Source organism: Poecile atricapillus, chromosome 3, assembly GCF_030490865.1.
Source record: "Poecile atricapillus isolate bPoeAtr1 chromosome 3, bPoeAtr1.hap1, whole genome shotgun sequence".
Classification (NCBI taxonomy): Eukaryota; Metazoa; Chordata; class Aves; order Passeriformes; family Paridae; genus Poecile; species Poecile atricapillus.
This window is the reverse complement of record NC_081251.1, coordinates 35,028,451-35,052,197: the sequence shown is the minus strand read 5'-3', so window position 1 is coordinate 35,052,197 and position 23,747 is coordinate 35,028,451. Positions and strand designations below refer to the sequence as shown.

General features: G+C 35.9%; 1 protein-coding gene across 2 annotated transcripts in view; it reads left to right on the top strand.

Annotated features, from left to right (window-relative positions):
* The window catches only part of CEP162 (centrosomal protein 162), a 44,309-nt gene that overhangs the window by 12,830 nt on the left and 7,732 nt on the right, over positions 1-23,747 (top strand). For both annotated transcript variants that reach the window (XM_058836618.1, XM_058836617.1), the window contains 21 exons: positions 2,590-2,742; positions 2,999-3,185; positions 3,945-3,994; positions 5,172-5,287; positions 6,238-6,268; positions 6,643-6,765; positions 7,524-7,715; positions 7,879-7,954; positions 8,809-9,073; positions 10,240-10,507; positions 12,202-12,344; positions 13,134-13,361; positions 14,015-14,149; positions 15,054-15,166; positions 16,001-16,106; positions 16,833-16,959; positions 17,887-18,050; positions 19,447-19,551; positions 20,545-20,769; positions 21,833-22,500; positions 23,315-23,456. In XM_058836618.1, the coding sequence (XP_058692601.1) occupies positions 2,590-2,742; positions 2,999-3,185; positions 3,945-3,994; positions 5,172-5,287; positions 6,238-6,268; positions 6,643-6,765; positions 7,524-7,715; positions 7,879-7,954; positions 8,809-9,073; positions 10,240-10,507; positions 12,202-12,344; positions 13,134-13,361; positions 14,015-14,149; positions 15,054-15,166; positions 16,001-16,106; positions 16,833-16,959; positions 17,887-18,050; positions 19,447-19,551; positions 20,545-20,769; positions 21,833-22,500; positions 23,315-23,456 (3,617 nt within the window). The remainder of the gene's footprint in view (positions 1-2,589; positions 2,743-2,998; positions 3,186-3,944; positions 3,995-5,171; positions 5,288-6,237; positions 6,269-6,642; positions 6,766-7,523; positions 7,716-7,878; positions 7,955-8,808; positions 9,074-10,239; positions 10,508-12,201; positions 12,345-13,133; positions 13,362-14,014; positions 14,150-15,053; positions 15,167-16,000; positions 16,107-16,832; positions 16,960-17,886; positions 18,051-19,446; positions 19,552-20,544; positions 20,770-21,832; positions 22,501-23,314; positions 23,457-23,747) is intronic.

Sequence of the window (23,747 nt, the reverse complement as noted above, 5' to 3'; positions counted from 1 at the left end):
AATTAGGAAAGAATAAGTTACTTTTTGAAGTAGATGGTTGTCATCATCAGTTTGAGTCCTTTGTATTTGTGTTTTTAAATGTTACTAAGCAAGTGTGGTAGGTAGAAATACTCTTCAAAGTGAAACTCAGGTTCTTATTTTAATTAATTTCAAGTGGCTGTACTTTAAAATATAAACCATACATCTTTAGCCTTAAAAAATATTGCATATAAACATACAAGTAGTGAAATCTTTTCATTCAAGATAACTATTTAAGAAGCTTTTAAGAGAAGTAATAAATACCCTTTCCACAAAAACAGCTCTTGCTAGTCTCACTGAAATCTGTGTGACTGTTCAAACAGCCAGAAACATGGTGAAGAGACTGTTAAATCCATATGAGGATATTTTCTCCAAGTTTGATATGTTTCTCAGAGTTTGGATTGTGTAGGGCAAGAGAAAACAAATATTCTTGCCTTCAGTAGCAAATGGGGATATGCCTGGGTGTTGAGAGTGGCTAAGTTGCAAAGTTTAATGGCTGCAGAAGCAGTATTTGATTTTCAGATTATTATGGAAGGTGCTTTATAAAAAACCCTCTAATTTGACTCAAACCCTGACTAGCAAAATATTTAAAAATTATTAGATAGTTTACATAAACCCTGTGAAGCCTTCAAGATCAATGTACATCTGCTGAGAAATTTCACTGGATATGAGGTGATTTAAATAAAAAAAAACACAGGAAAATATTTTCTTTAACCTTTTGTTCTATTAAGCATTCTAACTGGGTTTTTTACTGTTGTATAATCCCTTCTTCTTTCTTGCAAATCTCTGCATAGGAGGTCAGTTGCAATTAGCATTTGATTCTGCTATTATATTCTCAATGAAAAATAGGGTGTTGGAGCTCTGGTGGGATTACGGCTAATAGCACACTAACTTGTGACCCATCTGCAAACAGACTTCTATTTGCTGCCTTGATAACTAGAATAGAGTGCCATCTGCCATCTGAGTAAATTGCTTCAAATTACTGCATTCAGCTACCTGAGAAATGGGCTATTTGTAGTTTTGTACTTCTGTTCAGCACTTTGAGCTTTCCATTTTCTACTTTTCAATGTAGCAATATATATTTATTTAGGCATTAACTTTCTATACATGTGGAGCTTGACTTTTAGACAGTGTCTCTGACATTCATTTGTTGCATGCATGCAAGTCATTCAGAGCTCTCTATTGAGGACAGAGCTGGAGTAATGTGGATTTCCAAGATGTGGAGTCTTATGCACTTAGCCTCCCAATAAGATGTGCAAGGAAAATTTGTCATTAAAATCAAGAAAATAAACCTAGTCTGCTTTTTAAAAAGGAGGCTCTTACAATCAGTATGAACATGCTGAGGGCTGCCTGGTAGGGAGGGAAAAGATGTTGAGACTCCTACTTTCCCACCTTCCCTCACCCTAAGTGCATTTTCAGTACCAAGAGGAAAGGATTTTCCATTGTCATGATGTAGGCAATTATGGCATGTTTAAATGGGATTTGTGTGGGCCTGTGTAGAGAACAGAGGAAGATCCCGCAGCTGAAGCACTTGGTCAGCACATGGAAGACTGATTTAGTGTTATTGATATATGGATCTCCTGCAGTCTCCTGCAGCAGGAAATGAGCTGTTGTCAATGTCTTCACTCCTTCTGGTGTGTTCAGTACAAGGACACAGCTACAGTCTGAACATCATGTGGCTAGGCAGAACAAAAAATTCTGAGTGTTACCAACTGACAGTTCATGTCAGAAAAGACAGACTTAGTTTCTGTTCCCTTCTGTGAGAACTGTTAAATAATTTCATTGTCATTTCATAAAAAGCATAAGCATTTTTTCTCCTATCCCTTCTCCAACAAGATCTTACTCAGAATCTAAGTATAAACGTATGTGTTTTGCATGCATACAGGCAGGAGTTTTTGAGCTAGGAATGTCCTGCAATATCTGGCTTTTAGTCTTCCATGGGGAAGTAGATATGGCAGCATTCTGCCTGAGAGCCACCATAGAATTGTTAAGGTGATGTTGAACCCTCACAACACTGAAATTACAATTAGGAGAGCAACTACAAGTTGTAGTTGCATAAATGTAGAGAATGGAAGAACTGGGTGTTCTTCAGTGACTTTTAAGATACTTTGATTTCTGTTTTTTTCCTTACAACCTTTAAGCAACAAATGAAATGTACTTGCTAAGCCAATGGCTTAGGAAGTTTAAAAAATCTGTGGTGATCTGAGATGGTAGATCAAATAAATGAACTGGGGTTTAAGAAAGAAATGTCAATTTCTGTATAGGGTCTATGTGTGAGATTGCCTTTCATGAGTAATGTGATGGTAACTCAGATTTTGCATTTGGCTCATGCTGAACTTTAGGTATGTGTGCAAATACGAAGAATTTGAAGATAATGTTTATAATAGCTTAATTAAACAAGATTTACCTATAGAATTAGTGGAAATTAGGTGAATGTGATACATGAGACTGCATGTCTTTGCAATTGCAATGTGAGATTAAAACTCGTGGTTCTGGAAGGAGACTAGAAGACTGATGTGTCATACAAATAGCTTTTGGGTGGTAGTCAAGAATATTGCAACTTTTTCCTAGGAATGCTTGAAGCCAATGGAAATTTTGTCAAGATGCGGAACACTTCACAGCCTGTGGGAGAAAGTCATGAAAATATGGATGTGGAAAAGATGCAGCTTCAGAAAAGTAACGGAGATGCCATCTCTTTGAGTAGAGACAGCTTGGAAACAAATGGTGAGAACTGAGAGCCCAACCATTTCATTGAGTTAACTAGATCTGAATAAGTTACTATTAAAAGCAGTTTAATTCATTTCTAGATGGGATTCTTCACTTCTGTCAGCTGTGTCATGAACTGAAGTCTCCTAGTACTTGTTTGTGATGATTTGATGCCATTAATATTTTACAAGTCTGTCTGTAGTTGTTAACTGTTATGGCTATTCTCTGTGGACATACAGCAAAGACACAGTTTATTCTCTTTTTTGAAATTTAGATTCAGTTTTAGCTTCCGGGCCTAATCAAAGTGTCATGGGAGTTGGATTGGATACCTTGGAAGAACAAGAAGAAAAAGAGGTCTTCTTTGCCAAGCTAGAACAAGAAGCTTCCTCTACTATTGATTATTCAAGATTAAATAAAGAGCTGGATTCCAATGATTCTGTCATACTAGCACCATTTATACGGTAATTTAGAGGGAAGAAAAGTTCTAATGCAGTAGTAATAACAACATTCCTAATTGTAAGGAATAACTAAATGAAGAGGTAACAATTGATAATAACAAGGAAGTGGATCAGGAAAGATTCTGTGTCCCTTTAGACATGATATTACAAATTAATCTAGAGGAAAGATACTTAATCTTCATAGACTAGGGCAACCCATTTATAATCAGTAACATGAAAATAAGGCCAGACATCTGTGGGAGAAATGGATGAGGGGAATTTCTGGCTGCAGTTGCTGAAAATGCTGAGTTCAGAGACAACTTCTGATATGAAAAGAGTTGGAGTGGCAGAATTCGGGAAAGCTCTAGATAAGGACAAAATTCTTGTTTTATGGGAAAAGGGGAAAGAAAGGGGAGGTGGGTGGATGTTAAATTTATGTTATTAATCCAGAATGACACAGTCAGAACAGGAGGCAACCCTTGATGATAAAAATATTGTTTGAGCAGTTAGTGTAAATGTTGAAGAGGATGCAGAAAGGGAGTGGTTTTAAGAGTTAGATTGAGAATTTTAGCTGGGAAATACTTTATTTTAATAATTGCTGACACTTTACCACTTTTCTTACCTTTGATTTAATTTGTTGGACAAATTACAATTTTTTCTTTTATTACTGATTGTAATAAAACTCAACTGATTGTAAGAAGCATCAGCATGTAGAGTTCCAAGAAAAAAAGTATGTTTATTTGCTGTGCAAAAAGAGAGTAGAATTTTCAATTTATTTCTCAGAAATGAAAAAGCTGAAAAAGAAGAAGAATCTGCACATGAAGAGAAATCTGGTAATATAATCTTTTCTTTTACCTGTAGTTCTTATATCAGCCTTTTACGCTGTCCTTGTGTTATGACTGTGCAGCTATTATTCATACAAAGAGCGCAAGGGGTTTACTTTTGCTTCTGTGCTTTTTCTTAAGTGGATTTTTAATCTATTGTAAACCAAAAGACAAAAAAAAGAAGGAAATAAAAAAGCAGTAAAAACCCTGCATAAATCATAAATGGAAAAAAAAAAAAACCAAAAAACTCTGCTGTTGAAGTTTGATTTAATGTTTAATTTACTCCAGTACCTTAATTGTCATCTCTATTTTTGTGCCATCTTCTCATGCCTGAGTTTAATCTCTGTAATCTGCAGTATTTTTGCTTTTTTTTTTTTTCTTGTTATGTCTCTTTATTTCACACTTCATTGCTGGCATGTAATAGAGTGTATTCATGAAATTTAATGGATTGTATTTTCAAATTTATATATTTAGTTGAACTTTTGAGGGGTTCTGTTGCCAAGCATAAGGAGGATGTACTTGTAAACCATAAACACATAAAGAACACATTATGAACCAGTGTTTTGCAAGGGTTCTAGGTTTAAGTGTTACAGATGATGCAGACACTGGAGCCTGTAACCACAGGAGCTGAGAGGGAAAGATACAGCAAAAGAGAAGTGAAAATTGTGAAAGGATCTAGGTAACTGTAAGAAAAGCCTTTGGCTTGCTTGTAAAGTTCATTCTCTGACACACTTGGTTTTAAAGAGTGCTTATTCTTGAGAGTGGCTTTTGACCCACCAAAGCAGGTCATAAGAAGCCAAATTACAGATTCTGAGCCTCAAAACTGCTGGAGTTGTCAAAGTGAATGCACGGAGTACTTTACCTGCAGGGCTGGCATTGCATCATTTCACCTCTAAGTGAGAGAGAGTAATTGAACAAAAGGGGTCAGTTCAAGTACACCTTAAGGAGACAAAGCATATCTGATCATAAGGCATGCATCCTTTGAATTTAGAGGTATTATGTGCGACTTCAACTGTGGTTTTTGTACCACACTCAGTTTTGGAAACTTCCTGTTGCCCTTATAAAAGGACTAACATTAGCAGTGGCTGTCCTTAGATGAGGCATTGGGGAAAAGGAAACAGCTGTCTCTTACCACTTTATCTTCCTTAAATATTCATTCTGTTTGATGTTTATTTTGCTCTTTTAGGTAGCTACAGTGAAGATTTTGAAGAAGAAACAGATACTAATTCTGCCCTTAAAACTGAGGGAGATCAGGTGAATCAAAAAGTCATGTCAGAAGTTGATTTAAGTCCTCAAGAACAGGTATAGCTTGCTAAATGTCTCTATTGCAGGAATTTTAAAAGCTCTGCAATATGTAACTAAATATAGTAAACCTTTATATGATACATACTGTCAGAAAGAATGTAGTGGCCCTCAGACTATATCTTTCTATTAAGGATATGCACTTTCCTGTGTGAATGATACAATAGATCATAGAAAGGGTTAAGTTCTTCACAGGATTTCCTGCTTACTCCTCCTTTGAGTTAAGAAATGAGGGTGGAAGTGCACAAATGATGAGCTCAGGTGGAAACTCAGCCTCAGAATGGCTAGTGATTAATCTATCAGAGCTATTGAGGTGCAAGTGACACAGACTACTGGAAGTAATTCTGTTCAGAGGAGGACAGAGGACCCAAAAATCTTCACTGTGTGAGGTGTGAGGGCACAGCTGGCTTAGTCAGGTGTAATGTGGAGCACATGTGGTTGGAGCACATAGGTGCATCCCTGGAGCACATGTTCAGATTAGGGTTTTTTCTCAAAAGAAATTTATAGAGCACCATGTACTCATTTTCACTAGGTAAACTTACTTGATTTTTAGTTCTTTTTAAATAAATTTCTTAGAGTGGTATATCTAATAAATGTTTGAAATGTTAGAATAGAATTGTAAATAATGTGTTTGCTGCTACTTTCTTTTCTCAAATTACAATGAAAGAAAATCAGAAAGCTGCAAAAATGCTCCTCTGTGCAGAGGAGCATTTAATTTCTGTTCACTTGTGAAAAGGTTTATAGAGTACAGGATGTTGTGAACTTTTTGGCGTCCTAGGGAGGGTTTTAGAGAAGTGCATATTCTTGGAGAATGAATAACTGCTTAGTTCTAAGTTCTAAAAACTGTTTTTAGGTATTGGACCAACTTCTAAAGTTTGTCCAATTTCTTTTTTCCCCCTGATGTTCAAGAAGTAATTGTTTGGGTTTTTTGTTTTGGTTTTTTTTGTTAGGAAGAAGCAAACACTGGCATGCTGGCTAAAGGTAAAATATAAACTTTGATCCGTAGAAGATGATTAAATGTAACTGTTTGAAACGTGCTTACTTTATTCTTACTATTTTGGTATTCCTCACCTTATTATATTGTGTTCTACTGAAAATATGTTGAATTGAAATAGTTAAAATAATCTACTTTTAACACTTAAAGGTGATTATCAATGTATTTTTGTATTTATTGCATCTCCTCAGAACTCAAATTTGTAATCAGAGTTCATTGGTTTTCCATTAATGGCAAAAAAATAATCTACATAGTATTTTTTGTATGCTTAAGACATTAAGATAAGCTCTGGTATACTTTTAATTCCAATGTGATGAAGTATAAATAAGATTTGTGTTTTCTTTATCATTTATCTTCTCAGTTGTATTGCTTGATTCACAAGATTCCACTGTAGAACTTCAGAAGGCCATTGAAACATCAGATGTAGCTCCAGGTGAACATGATCAGCCTGAAGAAGTCAGTGCAGTTGAAATAAATGAAGCAGGTAAGAGGTGCTTTAAAAAAAACAAACCAAAACAAAAAAAAAAAAACAAAACTGCAACCAAAATAAACCCCACCACATAATAAAATTCAAAACCTGAAATCTTACTTTACTAGTAGGTGACTCCAATGTCTTCATTTGTTCTTAGATTATTGGGGAACATGAAGCCCTTGGTTTTGCCAACAAGTCTTGAAACATGAGGAAACATTTCAGGAAAAAGTGATGTTTCTGCTAAAAAGACCCCTTTTTACACTTGGTTATTGCAAAGTAGCTTTTGATGCTGCAATTTCATATTTAAATACCATCTCCTTTGGTTATTTCTCATATCTAAAATTTTTCTTTGACAGCACTGAACTGAATTATTAAATACATTCTCTTATCAAACTGCACAGTGGTACAGGTCACTTATATCCAGATCATGGATGTGATGGCACCTGTTAAAACAGTCATATAATTTTATATATTATATACGTATATTATTTTATAATGTTAATTTTAGTACTGTTAAAATATTGAGGTGGGAGAGAATGGGGGAGAGGAATGCAAACTGTAGATGAGACAATTTAGTAGGCACTAATTAACTTGGCAACTGTTTCTTTTTATAGGAAAAATGAGATTTTATGTTATTTTTTTAATGTAAGCGATATCACTGTTTTCCCCACATAATAGACCAAGCTAGTAACTGAAACACAGGCTCAAGAGGGATGTTTCCCAAAAGAGAAAATCCAGTAGTGTCTCTTACAAGTCTGCTTTTTTTTCAGGTACTTCCTATGGACAAACCACCAGTGACATGGAAGCACTACACCAGGCGTATCATCACATTGGTCAGTCTTTGGGAGACACTGATGAGCAGAAGCTGCACAATTCTGCAGTGGCAGTCTCAGAAGGCTTAGGGCAAAGCAGTTCACAAAATAATGACATCTTTGCAAAAAACATGTCAACTGTTGATTCAGGTAAATAGCTCAACGGGAGGCATGTATTGTACAAGCTTGTAAAACAAGTGAGCTAGTAATATCTATAATACTCCATTTACGAAACATTTTTAAATGTCCTTGCAACAGATATTTTTTCTAGGTTGTTACTTAATTTATTTTATATTTATTTCTCATTATTTAGATTTACCTACTGTGGAGGAATTGATGAAAACAATTAAAGGACATAGTATCAGAAATTTTGATGTTGACACTGAAAGGTATTTATTTCAAGATGCATTTTGAGAATTGTGGTAACTTAAAGCTGCTAATGATTTGTGAAAAATACCTTACTAAATAACTCATCTATCTCTTTCTCTAATTAAATACTGAAATTTTGTTACATCCTGCACTGGCATTATGGCATTTGCAGTGAACTGTTAAATGAGTTATACAGTGTCAATAGGTATAGACCAGGGATTCCCATACTTACTTTGGGTAATAAGCAGCCGTGTTTGTCAAATAATTTGGACGAGTGTTCATCACTCTCACAGCTAGGCTCTCTGCCTTCCCAGTCTTCTGCTCTTTCCCCTTCTCCATTCAAGGATTTCAGCCCACATCCTATCCTAGCTCTCCAAGCTCCATAATCTTAAATTCAAATCCTCTTAAGATCAAACCCCACTGTTGTGATTCTTACTAACCTGTAGTCTATACATCGCCCTTATTTGCTGCAACTGTTCTGTCTCAAGCAGACAGCACAGGCCTTGGAACTGTCAGAAATACAGCTTATGCTTAGCAGAGGAGTTCAGGGAGCTTATCACATAGCTGCACTCAGCAGAAATACTTCATTTTTTTATTAGTGTTAATTGCAGGCTTACAGGTGTTTATCTTGTAGCCAGTTTTGCTGCCTACACAAAAACAGTCTCTGCTGGGAAGTGGTTCTCTTTACACAGCCTGGGAGCCAAACCCGTATGACTAAATCTGCAAGATGGGTCTTAAAAGAGGCTTAGTAGCTCTTTGAAATTCAGGCAGTCTTTACAGCTGATACCTAAGGAAAAAATGTTCTGCTTTTTCCAGAGTGATAGAAAAGCAAAGGGCAAAAGTCTTATTATGTATGACTTCTTTTTTCTTGTAGTCCTGTGAAACTGGTAGGCAGCACAGAAAATGACCTCATTAGCCACTCACCCCTTGAAGACCCCCCGAGTAATGCAGCTTGGGAGAAAAACTTAGTTGAAAAGTTTAACAGAGAAGAAAACATCTTTCTACGGAGAAGTGTGAATGACAATACCATTCAGAGGATGACTGAGAAAAAAATTCAGACCATTGAAGTACAGCCTGATATACTAAGAGAAAAAATAGGACAAGACTCTCTGCTTTCACAGGGAAGCAAAACTAAAAAAGTAAGTATTACCAGCCAAATTTTTGTTATATGGAAGTAATTTTTAAAGGTATGTAGTTTAGACTGCCTGTCACTTGATTATGCTCTGATATTAAGAAATTGAGAGACTGTTGTTCTTTTTCTTGAAATTCTCCTGTTGCTACTGCTATTGATGGAGGTCACTAAATCCAGTGGACATTGGGACCAGTGGGATTCTTCTTGTCCCAGCCCAATATGTGCAAGGCTGCTTCAATGCCACGTCTCCAGCAAGATATCCTCAAGATAGTGATGTCTCTGAGCATGTGAGCATTGGAGGGACACATGTAAACACACAACAGGCTCAAAACACAGAACATTTGTACAGAGAGAACAGTTAGAAATTAAGTACAGTAAGAATATAGAAGAGACTGCAATGGTCAGTGTCCAGCTGAGTTAGATAAGTGTGCTGACCAGCAACCTGGTCATGTCACCAGCTTTTTTAATCTGATTTTTTCTCCATTTCCCAGACTTGTTTTTACCTATTTTTTGTTCTTTCCCTAAAGATCCTGTAAATTTTACACATTCTTACAATCATCTCAGACATTCCATAGCGAGATTTACATAATCCCAAATCTTCTCCCTGAATCCCCAAATTCTTTCCTCCTTCCATCCCCTAAATTAGCTTCACACTGCTTTAGGCAATCATCTCTTGTGTGTGCAAGGCATTGTAGGGACAGAGATTTGGTTGATTTATACTAGTGGATTGCCCACTAGGGCAAACTGGCTATACATTTTTATTTGTTGGTGTTGGGAGTTGTGTGCTTTGTTTTCGATGATCAAATTTAGCAGGGTTCCTCTGCCTACCACTATTACTTTCTTAATGGCTGGGTTTCTATATTCACTGTGTTTATTAGCCTTTACTCATAAACTACCTTATTTGTTAAGCAAAAGATCCTGTAATGTACAGTACAATTAAAATAAATTTCCCAATTTCCCAGATCAGTTAAACAGAGCCAATACAAAACACTTGCCCTATGTAGTTGTGAAGTAGTACAATTCTGCAAAATTACTTTCTAATTTGGTTAAAAATAATGCTTGCCATCACCCTGAGTCTTACAGTTGTGTAATTTTGGTAACTGGTTCTATGTTTTTCACTGGTGAATGATACCTCAGTTTACAGCAGAGCCTAAAACTTGTGTTCTGTCACAGGCTCTTCGGTCTTGTTCCTTGAAGAATGAAAGATCAGGATCAATGACAACTAAACCAATGTCATATAAGAATATCAGAAGTCCAGCACCTGTACATAAAAAGAAACCTTCACATGGTCCTCATGGACTGGTTAGAACTTCTGGCTATGGGAAACCCAGTTTACTTTCAAAGCAGTCTTTTCCAGTTAGTGAAAAGAAAACACCAAAAGAAACTTTCAAAAATGCCTGTATTAAAGCCAAAAGTCCTGCAGATAGAGCAAAATCTAAAGGTAATTCTAAGTTTTAAGAGTTTTAATTCTGAGTTTAAGAACCAGAGAGGTTTGGTTTTTGTGCTTCACATTAGAACACCCCAAATGTCATAGAGAAATCTAAACTCAAATGCAGTTAAGTACTGATACTTTTATGTATTAGCATGAAGTTGCTGTGAGAGAGACTTTTATATAAATCTTTGTAGTCTTGCTTCATTTCCACTCACATTTACCACCACTATGTTTGAGACTTACCTATTGTTCACCAGTAGGACCAAAAGAATAAAAAAAGCTGGTGTTCAAAACTTAATATCTACAAGTTGACATTTTTCATGATAGTAAATGCAAAGGTTCACTGACTCACTAGTTGAATGTTTGAGGCTGAATTCCTGTTCTCAGCTTATTCTGATCTTTGCTTTCCTGGAGTGCAAAAAAAGTACTAAAAAGGAAGTCCAATTTTCTATTCATGTCTCTTGGAAACACTATGGAAAGGAGAATAGCAGTGTAATTCTGTGAAAATTGGGTTGCAAGTAGAGGACTGAACCTTTTTATTTTGGGGTGAAGCCTGAAGAGTTTCATGAGATAATTCAGGTTAGTGTCTTTGCAGACAATGTTTGCTATCCCGGAGGCATGGGCAAGTAACTCTACAGGTACCCAAGCTTTAGTGCACTTCTAGCATGCAGTGCTTTTTAAAAACCCTGCAGGTAGTCAGGATAAGCAGTTTAGGATTACATTATCTGTCTTAGGGAGATACTTCAGTGGCAGGTGTTGAACTGAAGGACCTCAGTTCCTCAGTACATTGTTGTGTCTCTGCCTGGGGAAGAGAGGGTTTTTACAGCCTGGTGAAAATGGTAAAGTGAATGACAACTACTGAGGAATTAAGACCACTGGCTTCATTCAAACTTGCTCTTTCCTCCCTAGCTATAGCCATTCATTATAGCAATTTTAGGTGATTTCTTAAATTAATCTCATCTGGCCAAATTCTGTAGGGGCTTTCTCTACGGCTAAGGGGAGAGTATCATTGAATCAAACAATTCCCAAGTCATCAGTGCTAAGCGAGCACCTTTCTGAGGGGTGTGTGACACTAAAAACACATGAAATTTGGAAAAGAATAATTGTCTGATGGGTTTTTTTTCAGGTGTAACATTCCTAAGCAGAAACAGTTGAAATGGCAGTTGTAGTTACTATCTGTATTTCAGAAGACTGAGATGTGAACAGTTCCATGTATATTAGTGACTCTAGGGGGAACTTTCATGATTTCTTATTCCTGTCAAGTCATTATTGGATGAAACAAATAAATGTTGCATTCCTTTCTATGCTGTCTGCACTCCAGAGTCTATTTTGAAAATTGTTGTTATCTTCCTCATAGCTTGAAATATGTTGTGTTTCTGTATACTTAAGTAACTGTCCACTTCTGAAGTGGAGGAGTGAGGTTAACCTTATTTCATGAAGGATTTATTACCCAACTACTTGTTTCAGTTTTTCTCTTGCATTTTGTTGTATCTTGTCATCAGCTCCTTACTGAAATGAAAAACCAAAACCCTTCAGTTTCTCCATAGTATATAATTGTTCTCAAGTTTCTATATTTCATTCAAAATTCAGGTTGTAGAATACTTTATATACCTATAGGTTGGATCACATGAATACATATTTTTCTTAAAGGACATAAAATTCTGAATTTAATTTCTTCTATTTTGCTTTCTGCCTAAATGAAGAAGCCTTATTTGCTACTAGGATAATAAGATCTGCAACAAATGAACCAACTTTGGAGGGAAGTATTAACAGAGTTTTGTCTGGCCAATCAGTTGTTAGTAATCTTGGACACCAGGCTGGGGATTATAACAGGCAATATCATCATGTGAGTAATAATCAGTGATGCTCTTAATTATAGCATGTACAACTGGGTTTGCAAGCTTATTTTCTCAAGGCTTTTAACAATTATCACAAGGTTGGCAAGTACTGAAATACTGAATGAAGACTTCCCTTTGGTCAAACACTAATTTTTGCTTTTAAAATACGCAAATATAATCATACTGCTCTTCAGTTGCTTGCATAATGCTGTTGTTTTTGCGGTTCTATATAATAAAAGTTGCTTATTAAATTCTAAAAATTACTATTTAACTGTTACGGTTAAATAGAACTTCTACATATAATATTCTGGTATTAATGTTTAAACAGTACTACTGTTCAGGGATTTTTTCCTATTTGCATTGCATTAAATATTTAATAGTACCTTCTGACTTCTCCAAGATGACTGAATTTACAGTACCATAATGGTTTTTCCTTCTCCCTTATTAACCGCATGAAAAAGCTATTCATTGAATACCTAAAGCATTGGTGCTTTTCTAAAAGTAAGATGCATAATAGAATAATTCTGGTAGCAATCTAGTGTCTGTCATATGGGATGTATTTGTTTCTTGTTGGGTTTTTTGTCTTGTTTTCCTCATATATATTTTGCAAATTAGAACGTAGCTCATTAAAATAAATATAGGAAGTTTTGCTATTAAAATGTTGGGGGGGTTGTATTTTGGGTTGTGTTTTCAAGTGGTTTGCTGAGACCCAGACAAACTAGTTAAATAAAACTGATGAGCAGAGTTCTGGTAAACAATCAGCTCAGTGTAATGTTTCCCTGAATTATCTACCCTAGGATTTACCATTTTCCCCTTTCAAAAGCTGTGATAGAGAGCTGTATTTGTTAAAACGAGTACAAGCAGCAGAGGAGGACCTGAACACAGCTCGGGATTTGGTTCAACAGCTGGCCAGCAAGCTTTCACAAAAGGAGAAGGAGATGGAGGTTAAGGTAGTGGAACTGAAAACACAGCATGAGAAGGAGCTTTCCCATCTGGGTCAAGAAAACTATGTTCTTCAGAGCAAGGTACTTTATCATCTTGTATCCTGTGCCTATAGAAGAGAAGAAATACTGCTTCTGAAAATTGAGTCAATGTTGCTTTACATGAGTTGTTGATGAGCAGAAAATCCAAATTTACACAGACACTGCAAGTTTATAAATGCATACCTGCTGTTACATTTATTGTCTGTAGGACATGATTTTTTTTTCCCTTGGAGATAAACCATGTTATCTTGAGTCTCCTTACTTTGCTATTTCAAGAGTCCTGCAGCAAGCTTTTTGCAAAGATTTAATTCACTCTCACAGATACCACTTGTTATAGATAAGTACTATTGGTACTATGTTGAGATATTGTTTATAGTTCTTGATGCATGTTGTTCATGAAAACATTGTGTTTCATCTGTATGAAATATTCCCAGTTATTCCACTATATCCTTGTTGCAAATAACTCCCTGCTTCGTAATGTACCCTCTTTTCTAGACACATGAGAACAGAAACTTCTAGCTTTTCCCAAACACTGTATACCTTTTTTCTGTTTTGTAATGCTTCTGTGAAACTCCAGTAAGAGCCACTCATTGGTCTACTCTCATAGCTTAATGAAGAGAATGGACTGTAGTCTTGTAGAAAATTGCATATTGCTAACAAAACTTTATTATTGTTTGTGTGCCTTTTTCTGAAAGCTAAGAAATATGGAAGAGATGGCCCAAGAAAAGAGGTTGACCCATGCAGCAACAATTCCTGTAACTGAGGAAAAACTGGCACAAATACAAAAAGAGATTGAAGATCAAGAGGTCATTATTCAAGGTTATCAACAGGTAACACCACACATCATGTTGAGCTGTGTTCTATCCAGTTTCAGAAACAAAATTGTTTAATGGTTACTATTTTTCTGTTGAAAACAGGTACCTTGTTTTCTAAAAAGTGGATGGAATTAGGGTGTGAAGGGCAAATATACTGCAGATTTAAAAAGTCTTTCACACATCTAGTTTGGACTAAGTTTTTCCACAGTTCCATGTGAATGTTCTAAATTGTAAAAGTCAGTAACTTTTCAGCTGAGAACTGGGAAAATACTTTATGGTCAATGAAGAACCACAAACTTTTTTGCCCAAATGTAATTTAAAATCAGTACATTTAAGCAACATAAGAAATCTGGAACATTTTGTTTTTTAAAATGTTTTTCTCAAGGTCTGAGCAGCAGATTTCAGGGTAACATTATTAGCATGCCTGATTTGTATTACTGAGTCAAGTGGAGAAATAGATAATTCAAGTTTAGTAATCCTTTTGAATACTTGCAGCTGTAAAATCCAGTAGGTAGCTCAAGCAGCTTCCAGCTGATGCTCAGCATAATTCCTTGAAATAAACATAATGTCTTTCCAATATGACTGTGAGCATCCCAAACAATGATGGTTTGTGCCCCCAGGACTGGAGCATGGGCAGGCTGAGCTCTGATATATCAGCACCCACCCATGAACATGTTTTTAGAATATAGTTGGGATAGGTTGTGGAGGATCTGTCTTAGCTCTTTCCTGCAGAGTGAGCAGATACTTGGATGAGATTGTAGATAATGAAAGTAGATACCCATTTTAGAAGCTCAGTAATGAAATATGTAGCATTTTCTTCCATTGTTTCAGCAGGGAAACTGATCCATACAAAATTGTTTTATAACTGTAGAAAACAGTCATTTATGAACATTCTTTAACTTTGTCTGTCTCAACTTAGGAAAATGAGAGGTTATACAAACAAATGAAAGAGCTACAAATCCAAAATAAAAAAAATGAGGAACGAATGTTTAAGGAGAATCAGTGCATAAAGTCTGAATTAATACACTTAAGGTAGGCTTATTTACATATCTGACCTAAAATCTCTGGAATTTTCTGCTGTTTATTTTTTTTTATGATACACCATTGCAGAGTCTATCAGATGCATGTTTTCTAGCATTTCTCAGGTTTGTGGTTTTTGTTTCTTTTGAGAATTGATTTGTGTTGATTATGGGCACTTAATTATTTGTTTTCTTGATGGTGTTGCAAGCCCATGGGAAGACTAGAGACTTCCACTTGGGAAATATTTCAGTGTTCTTATTCATATCAGAATGCATAATACATTATACACTACTTGTTCTGATATTATGGCTCTGCTGATATTGTTAAGATGTTTTGATTCTGTTGTAAGATACACAGTAGATCAGGGGCACAAGAGGTTCTGCTAGTGGAGAAACCATTCTATTCACTGCATTGTAGGTCCTGTGAGTTTTGCATCCTGTGCTAGTAATGAGGAAAAACAACCTAGTAATTCTGTGTACTCCTAATCTACAGATCTTTGCTTTGGACAGGCCTGTAAATGAATTCCACTGATGCAGGGTCGATTTTTATTTCTTTCCCTTGTGTAGTCCAAATAAACTAGTTCATTTGGAGGTGAGAAGACTTCACCTTACAGTGAATTTTGTTTGTATATAAATGTTGTGCATGTTTGCTTCTCTTTTTGTTTTGAACCTGCACAGATTGACTTTACAATTTGGTAAATTATAATAATATATATAATATATTATTATATATATTATATAATTTTGGTACAATTTGGAGGGCAGGGGATTGTGTTTGTTTTTCAGTAGCCACTGATAGTATGCTGAGTCAGCACTCTGCATAACTGCTTTTGCTATTGTTGTTTAGAGAAAAGATAGAGAAGACCAATGACCAGTCACGAATCATGCAGGATTCTGAGTCAGCCAGAAATCAGAGTTTCACAGAATTGATTTCAGAGCTTCGAGCAGCACAGGTAGGTATATACCAAGCCTATAAGATCACAGAGTAGTGCCTTTGCTTGTAGCACAGAGATACAAATAATAACTGCTGGAAACATGAGGAGCACACAGGCCTGATGTGGCCTGCTCAGCAGATCAGGATAGGAGCTCACTAGCAGTAACAAACCTACCTGTACATGCCTAGACACTCAGTCTGTTTACTGGCTGCTCCCAAAATCTCTGCCCCCCAGCTGATCTTTGCTGTACCTGTGCATACTTAGGACCAAGAACCTCCATCTCTAGAGGTGGCTCTGGCACTGAGTCCTACTTGGTCTTGAAGTTTGGTAGTGTTCATGTGTAGCAAAAAGAAGAGAGACTGCCTGCAGAAAATGGCAGGTTGAATGTAGTAAGGTGAACTGTTGGACAGTACATCTCTCCATGTAACTTACAGTCTCCAGTCTCAGAAGCCATTTTTTTTATTGGCCCTCTCAAAAGGCAGATTATTTCCTACTTCTATGACAGTTGAGTAAGGCTTAAAAAATCTGGAGTTCAGGTGTTTGTTTTAATGTTTAGCATATGTTTTCCCATGCTCTGCTATAGCAGGGCCTGAGAATAATACCAAAATTAAAAGATCTTATTGTTGCTGTGGTCGGATGCAAGTGTTGTGATTTAATTGTTGTATGATGAAAAGGCATGCAAGGGGTTTTGTGTGATATTACATGTTTAGTTATTCATGTTTTAATGTTTTCTCTAAAACCCAGAAAGAAGAAGCTAAATTACAAGAAGAGATAAGACGTCTAAAACAAGATAAACAAGCTCTTGAGGTAGACTTGGTACAAGCCAAGAAAGAGAGAGATTTAGCAAAAGTCCAGATTGCATCTGCATCAAGTAAAGCACCTTTATTTTGTTGAATAATTTTGCTTACTTTGCATTTCAGTAAATAAATATGTAACAAAAACTTGTTTCTTAATAATGTATTGCTTAGTGAAATGCATCTAGACCATTTCCAAACATTGTCTAACAATGTCCAAACAATGTCTAACAAAAGCATATGGTGAAGGGCATGCTGCAGTACTTCTGGTGTGCTATTAGAAGCATGCCATCCTGTATCCAAGCAAACTCTGTTATGACCTGTTAAGTTTGATTTCTTGCCCATCTTTCACTAGACATGGAAAACAGATTATTTCAATAATGTGACAACTCTGTTCATCAGAAAAGATTTACCATGTTACATCTTAGTCTCCTATTTAGGTCTTGCCCATTTTTCAGCTATAACATACGCCTTGGGACTTTTTTCAGTATTCTTACCAGGGCTTTTTCCAGTTTGAATTAATGCGAGAAGAGTCAAAATTGGACTCTCTCAATTCCAGTGTCAGGTAGCACAAATGCTGAGTGCAGTACTGTTTACCTCCATGTCTCTTCTGAAAATGTTTGAACCCTTAATGGGAGGAGTATGATCAATACACATCTAAGAATATATTCTGTGTTGTCATTCATCTTGATGCTGAAGGTTGGTTTACTAGAGCATGATCAAGAATAGATCAAGAATAGATTCTGTTTTAAATACTTTCTGTGGTTAACTGTAAGCCATTGAGTACATTGAGCCATTGAGTATGTATGAGAGAAATAAAGGGGTTTTTACAAATACTGTTGCTTTTAAAATCCTAACTAGGATCTGGTTTTAAAGCTACTATAGTAACAGTGTTGTCAAAATGGTAAATGTATGAATTATGTTGAGGAAGACAGTGTTGACTAATTACTCTTTCAATACACAATTACTAATAAAACAATTCTAAGAATGTTTTATTTTTGTAGGTGAGAAGTCTTATGAATTTAAAGTTATGGAAGATTCATACAAACAGGAAATTACTAATTTAAAAAAAAGACTTCAGTGGTATGCAGAAAATCAAGATCTTCTGGATAAAGATGCAGCCCGTCTTAAAGATGCAAGAGAAGAAGTTGAAAAACTAAGACTAGAGGTGATAGTATCTAGCTTTATGTAAAAGTTGGAACTGGAAATTGTTTCTTTTCCTGGTGATGAGTATAATGTAATTATTTCTTTCATAATAATCCCTTTTTTTACATAAATATATTAGATTGGTTCTGTTGGACATCTTGGCTATGCTTCTGCGAACAAAAGTAACATACTTCCCTAAAATCTTCAAATTTCTTGACCTAAGGGAAAGAAGTATATTGTTATGTTAAGAACTAGGAGCACCTCTCTTCTCATTCTCTTTCCCTCCTTTGTGCTCCATAGTAACTTAGGCAACACTTATATTTTCTCTTAAGTGCCAGTTCTAAATTCTTTCTCAGGAAAAACTCCCTGGTTACATCAGTAGGGAGGAAAAACCCAACACTTGAAATCTAAAACAAAACTAATACATGAATCTTGAATACTGCTGAGATTTACATTGTCTACTTGTCAGTACATTAGACTTAGGATTCACAAAACCAGAAAGTTTCACCAATGCTAAAATGTAACTGATCTTGGGATTTTTTTATGGTGTTTTATTAGAGAGATTGCAGATGAAAGGAGCTGCTTCTGAAGGGGCAGCCTTCAGAAGACACCCCATATCAAACTTTGATCAAGATACCATTCCTGTGAAAGAAAATATTTTTATTGGCATTTTCTCTGGGCTGGACTGGTGTATAAAAATTCTGGTGCCTAGAGCTGTGACTTCATAGAAATAATCAAATCAGTCAAACTATAAAATGCTGGCATAAAAGCTTGACTTATGCTAATATTACTGATGTGGGAGAGAATTCAAGATAGGAATATTTTTAAATATCCAGGGTGTAATATCCCTTTACAGAGATCATAGTGGCTAATAAAGGTAGGGAATTCAATTTTAGACTATAGCTTTGAGTCCCCATGGCCAGGCTTAGAAGTGCAGGAATGTGAGTTATCCAGGCCCTCCTTCCCCTGATTCAGGGACTGAGTTTTTATTTAGGCACTGCATAAGATTGCCTTTCGGCTGTTTCTATATTTCACCACATAGTGTAGCATTGCAAATCACAAACCATTTCCTAAATTCATCATGAAATCATGGAATGCACTGTAGTACTTTATATGACAGCTTATTAATCAAGCCTGCATACTGGCAGTATGAAGGAAAGAAAGAGTTTTACTGAAGACAAGAGTGTCCCAGAGGTGAAATTCTCTTTTGTATTTCCGTATCTAGTTTCAATTGCTTTGGAGAAGGAAGCTGTCATGTGGGTTAAGAGTCAGAAGAATCATTTAGTACTGAAATTACCTTTACAAGTTTTTAAGTGGTAGAATACTTCCACTGTATTGTGTGTGTTTGAAATGCTTTTGTAATACAGGACAATGTCTCTGAATACATATTTCAATTTGTCTCCTTGTTAATTGGACAGGTTGAGAAGCTCAGAGCTGAAGCAGGAGATCAGTGTGTGCAACAGAAGAAACGTTTGCGAGACAGAGCAGCAGATGCTAAAAGAATTCAGGATCTTGAGCGACAGGTATGCAATAAAAGAACTGTCTTTCATTTAACCTTTGTTTCAGATAAGGTCTCTTAAAACCCTAGTGCTTTCATAAGGATAAAGCATAGCATGAAGTTCTGTGATGAAGTTACTTGTGTTATTGAACACAGTAACAATTGAACTTGTGTTATTGTGTTAAAAATGCAACAAGCTGCAGTTACTTACTTAGAAAGAGCTCTTCTTGCTACTGTGTTCTAACAAGCTGATATCCCTTATAAAATCTTTTAAAATAACTGTTCAGAGTCTCTTTGAAAGGGGCAAGAGGGCAAAAGCCAAAGCTTGCTATCTATCCTCTAAGATTCCTCTCCATGTTCAGTAATTCCTTAACAGTATGGTGAATTTCAACCAAGTTGATTCAAGAGTACGGGTTTAAATTCTATTGGATTCCAGTGTTTCCACCAAAGAAACAACAAGTGGAAGTGGGCCTTCCTGAATTTTAGGAGGTGGCGGTTGCTTTAGTTAGGGATGTGGGCAAGCTCTTGCTTTTGCAGAATTCTGATATGAATATCTTATCCATAGATAAGAGGGGGACTTGTTATTAATGTTGCATGCAAAGTATTAGTTTTATATTATTGCAGACTACAAAATAAAAGGCATATAATCTGTTATTGGGACAATAATTCCAGTATTGCTATGAAATATCTTTAACAGTTGGAAAAGTAGAATGTGAATGCAAATCCAGAAAAAAAGCATATTCACAGCATTAAAAACCATACTCAAATCCCTTTTTTTGACTTTCTTTAGGCTCTTGACATAAGGCAGTCTGAAGACCAGAGCAATATTTTGTTTAAGATCATGTGTAAGTTAGTCAGTAAGAGACAATGAGTCTGGCTTTTCTGTAAACAAAAACATAAATGGGAGGAATATAAAATAATTCTCAATATATGCATCTATAGTTTTAATTTTTCCACCTTAATTGATTGATTAGAACTTTATTATTTTTGACCTTTGACTTAATTTTCTTATTAATAGATCCGAGAAATGGAAGGAATTCTAAAAAGAAGGTATCCAAATTCTTTGCCTGCTTTGATTTTTGCTGCTGCTGCTGCTGAGAAAACAAATGATCTTTCAGCTAAAACAAACACAGTTGAATTTTTGGAGAGAAGAATAAAGAAATTAGAAACAGAACTTGAAGGTAAAGATGATGAAGCTAAGAAAAGCCTCCGTGCCATGGAACAACAGTTTCAAAAAATAAAGGTAAAAGTTGAGTTGTCTACTTCGCAAGTAAGACTCACAGCTGTTTAAGATAGGGTAGTGGTTAAAACTGAAGGCAAAGACCACATTCAAGGGGAACAAAATACTCAAAGGATTTAGAACCAGAATTTCAGCACCTTCAGCACCTAAGATAAAAATAGCATTGAAATTGCTAGGGTGGTATTGAAACAAAGAGGATATGTTCTTGAGGCACAATAATTTAATTATAATAATAATTTAATAATTAAGGTAAGTGGTTTTCACCCTCTGGGTCAGAGTAGCTTCTTATCTAATTCCTTGCTGTACCAAAGACTATGACTTCAAAGGTCTTCTGAGCATTTCTGCAGAGAGCATTGGGAACCACTAAACATACTGTCCAAAAATCACGTGATAGTGAGCCTAAGGACTCGGGTTAGGAAGCGTGGAAGTCTGGCATTTTACTTCAAGGAAAAGGTGAACTGCACAGGTGCCTAATGAGCAAGAAAGAAAGCATTGGCCAGTTGTTCCACCTTTTCTCCACAAGTTGCTCATTGTACTTTTCTCAAAGGCCATCCAAGCTATTAAGAAGGTTAGGTTTTCCTCAGCTTATTAGGAGGAAAGATTTTGTGTCTCTCTGTGTTCATACTTATGAACACCTAAAAAGAAAGATCTGTTCTTTTAAACATTAAGATGTTTTGAAAAATGTAAAGTACAGTTTTGGACATATAACATGAATGTTTGCCAGCTGACATAACAAGTACATAATGATAAAATTAACATTGGTAGCATCTGAAGAGAACTCAATTACATAAAAATGAAATATTTTCTTGTCAATCTAATTTTCTATCCCATAGTTACTGCATCCATTGTGATTAGATTATTTTGTAGTAAATGTTTCAAGTAATCCTGTTTTACAGCGGAATTAATTTCTAAACTGATTGAGTAGTTTGTTAGTAATCCTGATTTGTATCCTGTCTTCTGAAATCTTCTTTCAGATGGGCAGTAACTTTAAAGAATAACAGAAAGAGCTAATAACAGTACACTTACGAAATTGCTTTTTTGTCCCTGCCTTATACTCCCCTCCTAGATACAGTATGAACAAAGACTTGCAGAGCTTGAGCAGCTACTTGCCTATGAATTTATGAATGAAACACCAAAACTGAATGGTGATAAAGCCACTTCAGCAGAACTTGAAGAGGAGCTTCAGAATTTAAAGAAAACCCATCAGATCACTGTTGGAAACCTCCAAACAGAAATTGAAAATCTTAAAAGTCAAAATTCCCAATTAAAACTCAGAAGTAAAAATGATAATAAAGACTTAGAGTCCATGGACTCTAAGATGAAACAAGGTAACACAAAAGACAGGTTGTTAAAACTAAATGAAGAACTGGTCACTAAAAATAGAGAAATACAAGACCTCACAAAAACAGTAGAGAAACTTCAAAAAGAAAGGATGGTGATGTTGTCTGATAATAATTTGAGAAATAAAACAAACACTTATGGAAACTCTACAGAGGTCTCAAAAAAGAGTACTTCAGCAACAGATAGAAGGAATTCCAACACTGAACCCTGTCTAAGCATTTTCAATGATGACAAAGTACACCAACCACATATCTTTTCTGATTCTCGTCTCTCGGAAGTTCTGCAAGAAAATGCACATCTGAAAGAGGAGCTGGAGAGATTGTCCCTAGAAATGAGCCAGCAGCGGGTGAAGTCTCAAGCAGCGCTGGCTTATTCTGAAAGTAACATCCGAAGGTAAATGCTCGACATATTCCTTTAAAAACCTTCTTAAAGTGTTGTCAAACATAGTATTAAAGTAGCACATTAACGTGTCAGCCATATGTGAAGGTTGCTTATCCCTTCATTTATACTGTTTCCTGGCTTTGGGAGGGGTTTAGGGGAGTTTTTTGTTACTTTGTGGGTTTTTTAAGCAATGCACTGTCACAGTTCTTTCTACAGGCAAACCTGTATTAATGCTTTTATTAATACTACAGTTTCTTATGCTGTTAAGTAAACTATCTTAGTGTTAATCATCATGTCCTTAATGCTTTGTGTTGTATAGCATTAATATTTGGTCTGTGTTCTTTCCTTCAAACCTGGGATATGCTTTCAGTGGGATTTATTTGGCCGACCGTAGAAACCTTATACTTGCCTTAGTCTCCCTTGCATCCCTTCACAAAGCAGAAGAAATTAGCATATTAAGATTGCAACAAGTTCTTTTCTAAAATAGATACCTAAAAGAAGATAGGTGCATTATGATTAAAAAGCATCTGTTTTCTTGCCACTGTTTTAATAAGAGGAACAAGAAAAGATGATTGAATTTTCTGTATCCTAACTGCCTCTAGTTAGATGATACACATATCCACCATTGTAGGTTTCCCACCTTTTACTCCTTCCATAGGAGAGAATAAATGGTGAGCCTGTCTTGAAAGATTTTGTTATGAAATATCAAAGATATGCCACCTTTACCATTTTTTTATTTTGTGTGTTCAAGTAAGAAGCTGCTGCATTTTTGAAGAACTGTCTGTAGCTGCTTTACTACATCTCACTTTTCTCTTGCTCTGTTCAGGATGCAGGAAGACACAGCAGAATACATTGCATCTCTGAAAGCTTCCCACCAGAGGGAAGTCGAGAAGATTGTTTGCCAGCATGCAAAGGAACATTCTACTTCTAAAGTAGCTGAACTAAAGAACAGAATTTCAACACAGGAGGTAAGATACAGTAGATATATTACTTACATGTAGATATATCTTAAAGTTATTTCTTTCTGTATTACTATAAACTTACTTTCTTTGAAGTAGGATCTGTTGTTTTAAAAATCATTCTGTGCCACAGTATTCACAGAATCCCAGAATGGCTGAGGTTGGAAGGGACTTCTGAAGGTCATCTTGTCCAACTGCTCTGCTCAGGAGGGTCATCAAGGACCATGTCCACATGGCTTTTGAGTATCTTTAAGTAGAGCCACTTCTCTTGGCTGCTTTACACATGGTATAAAGGGTAGA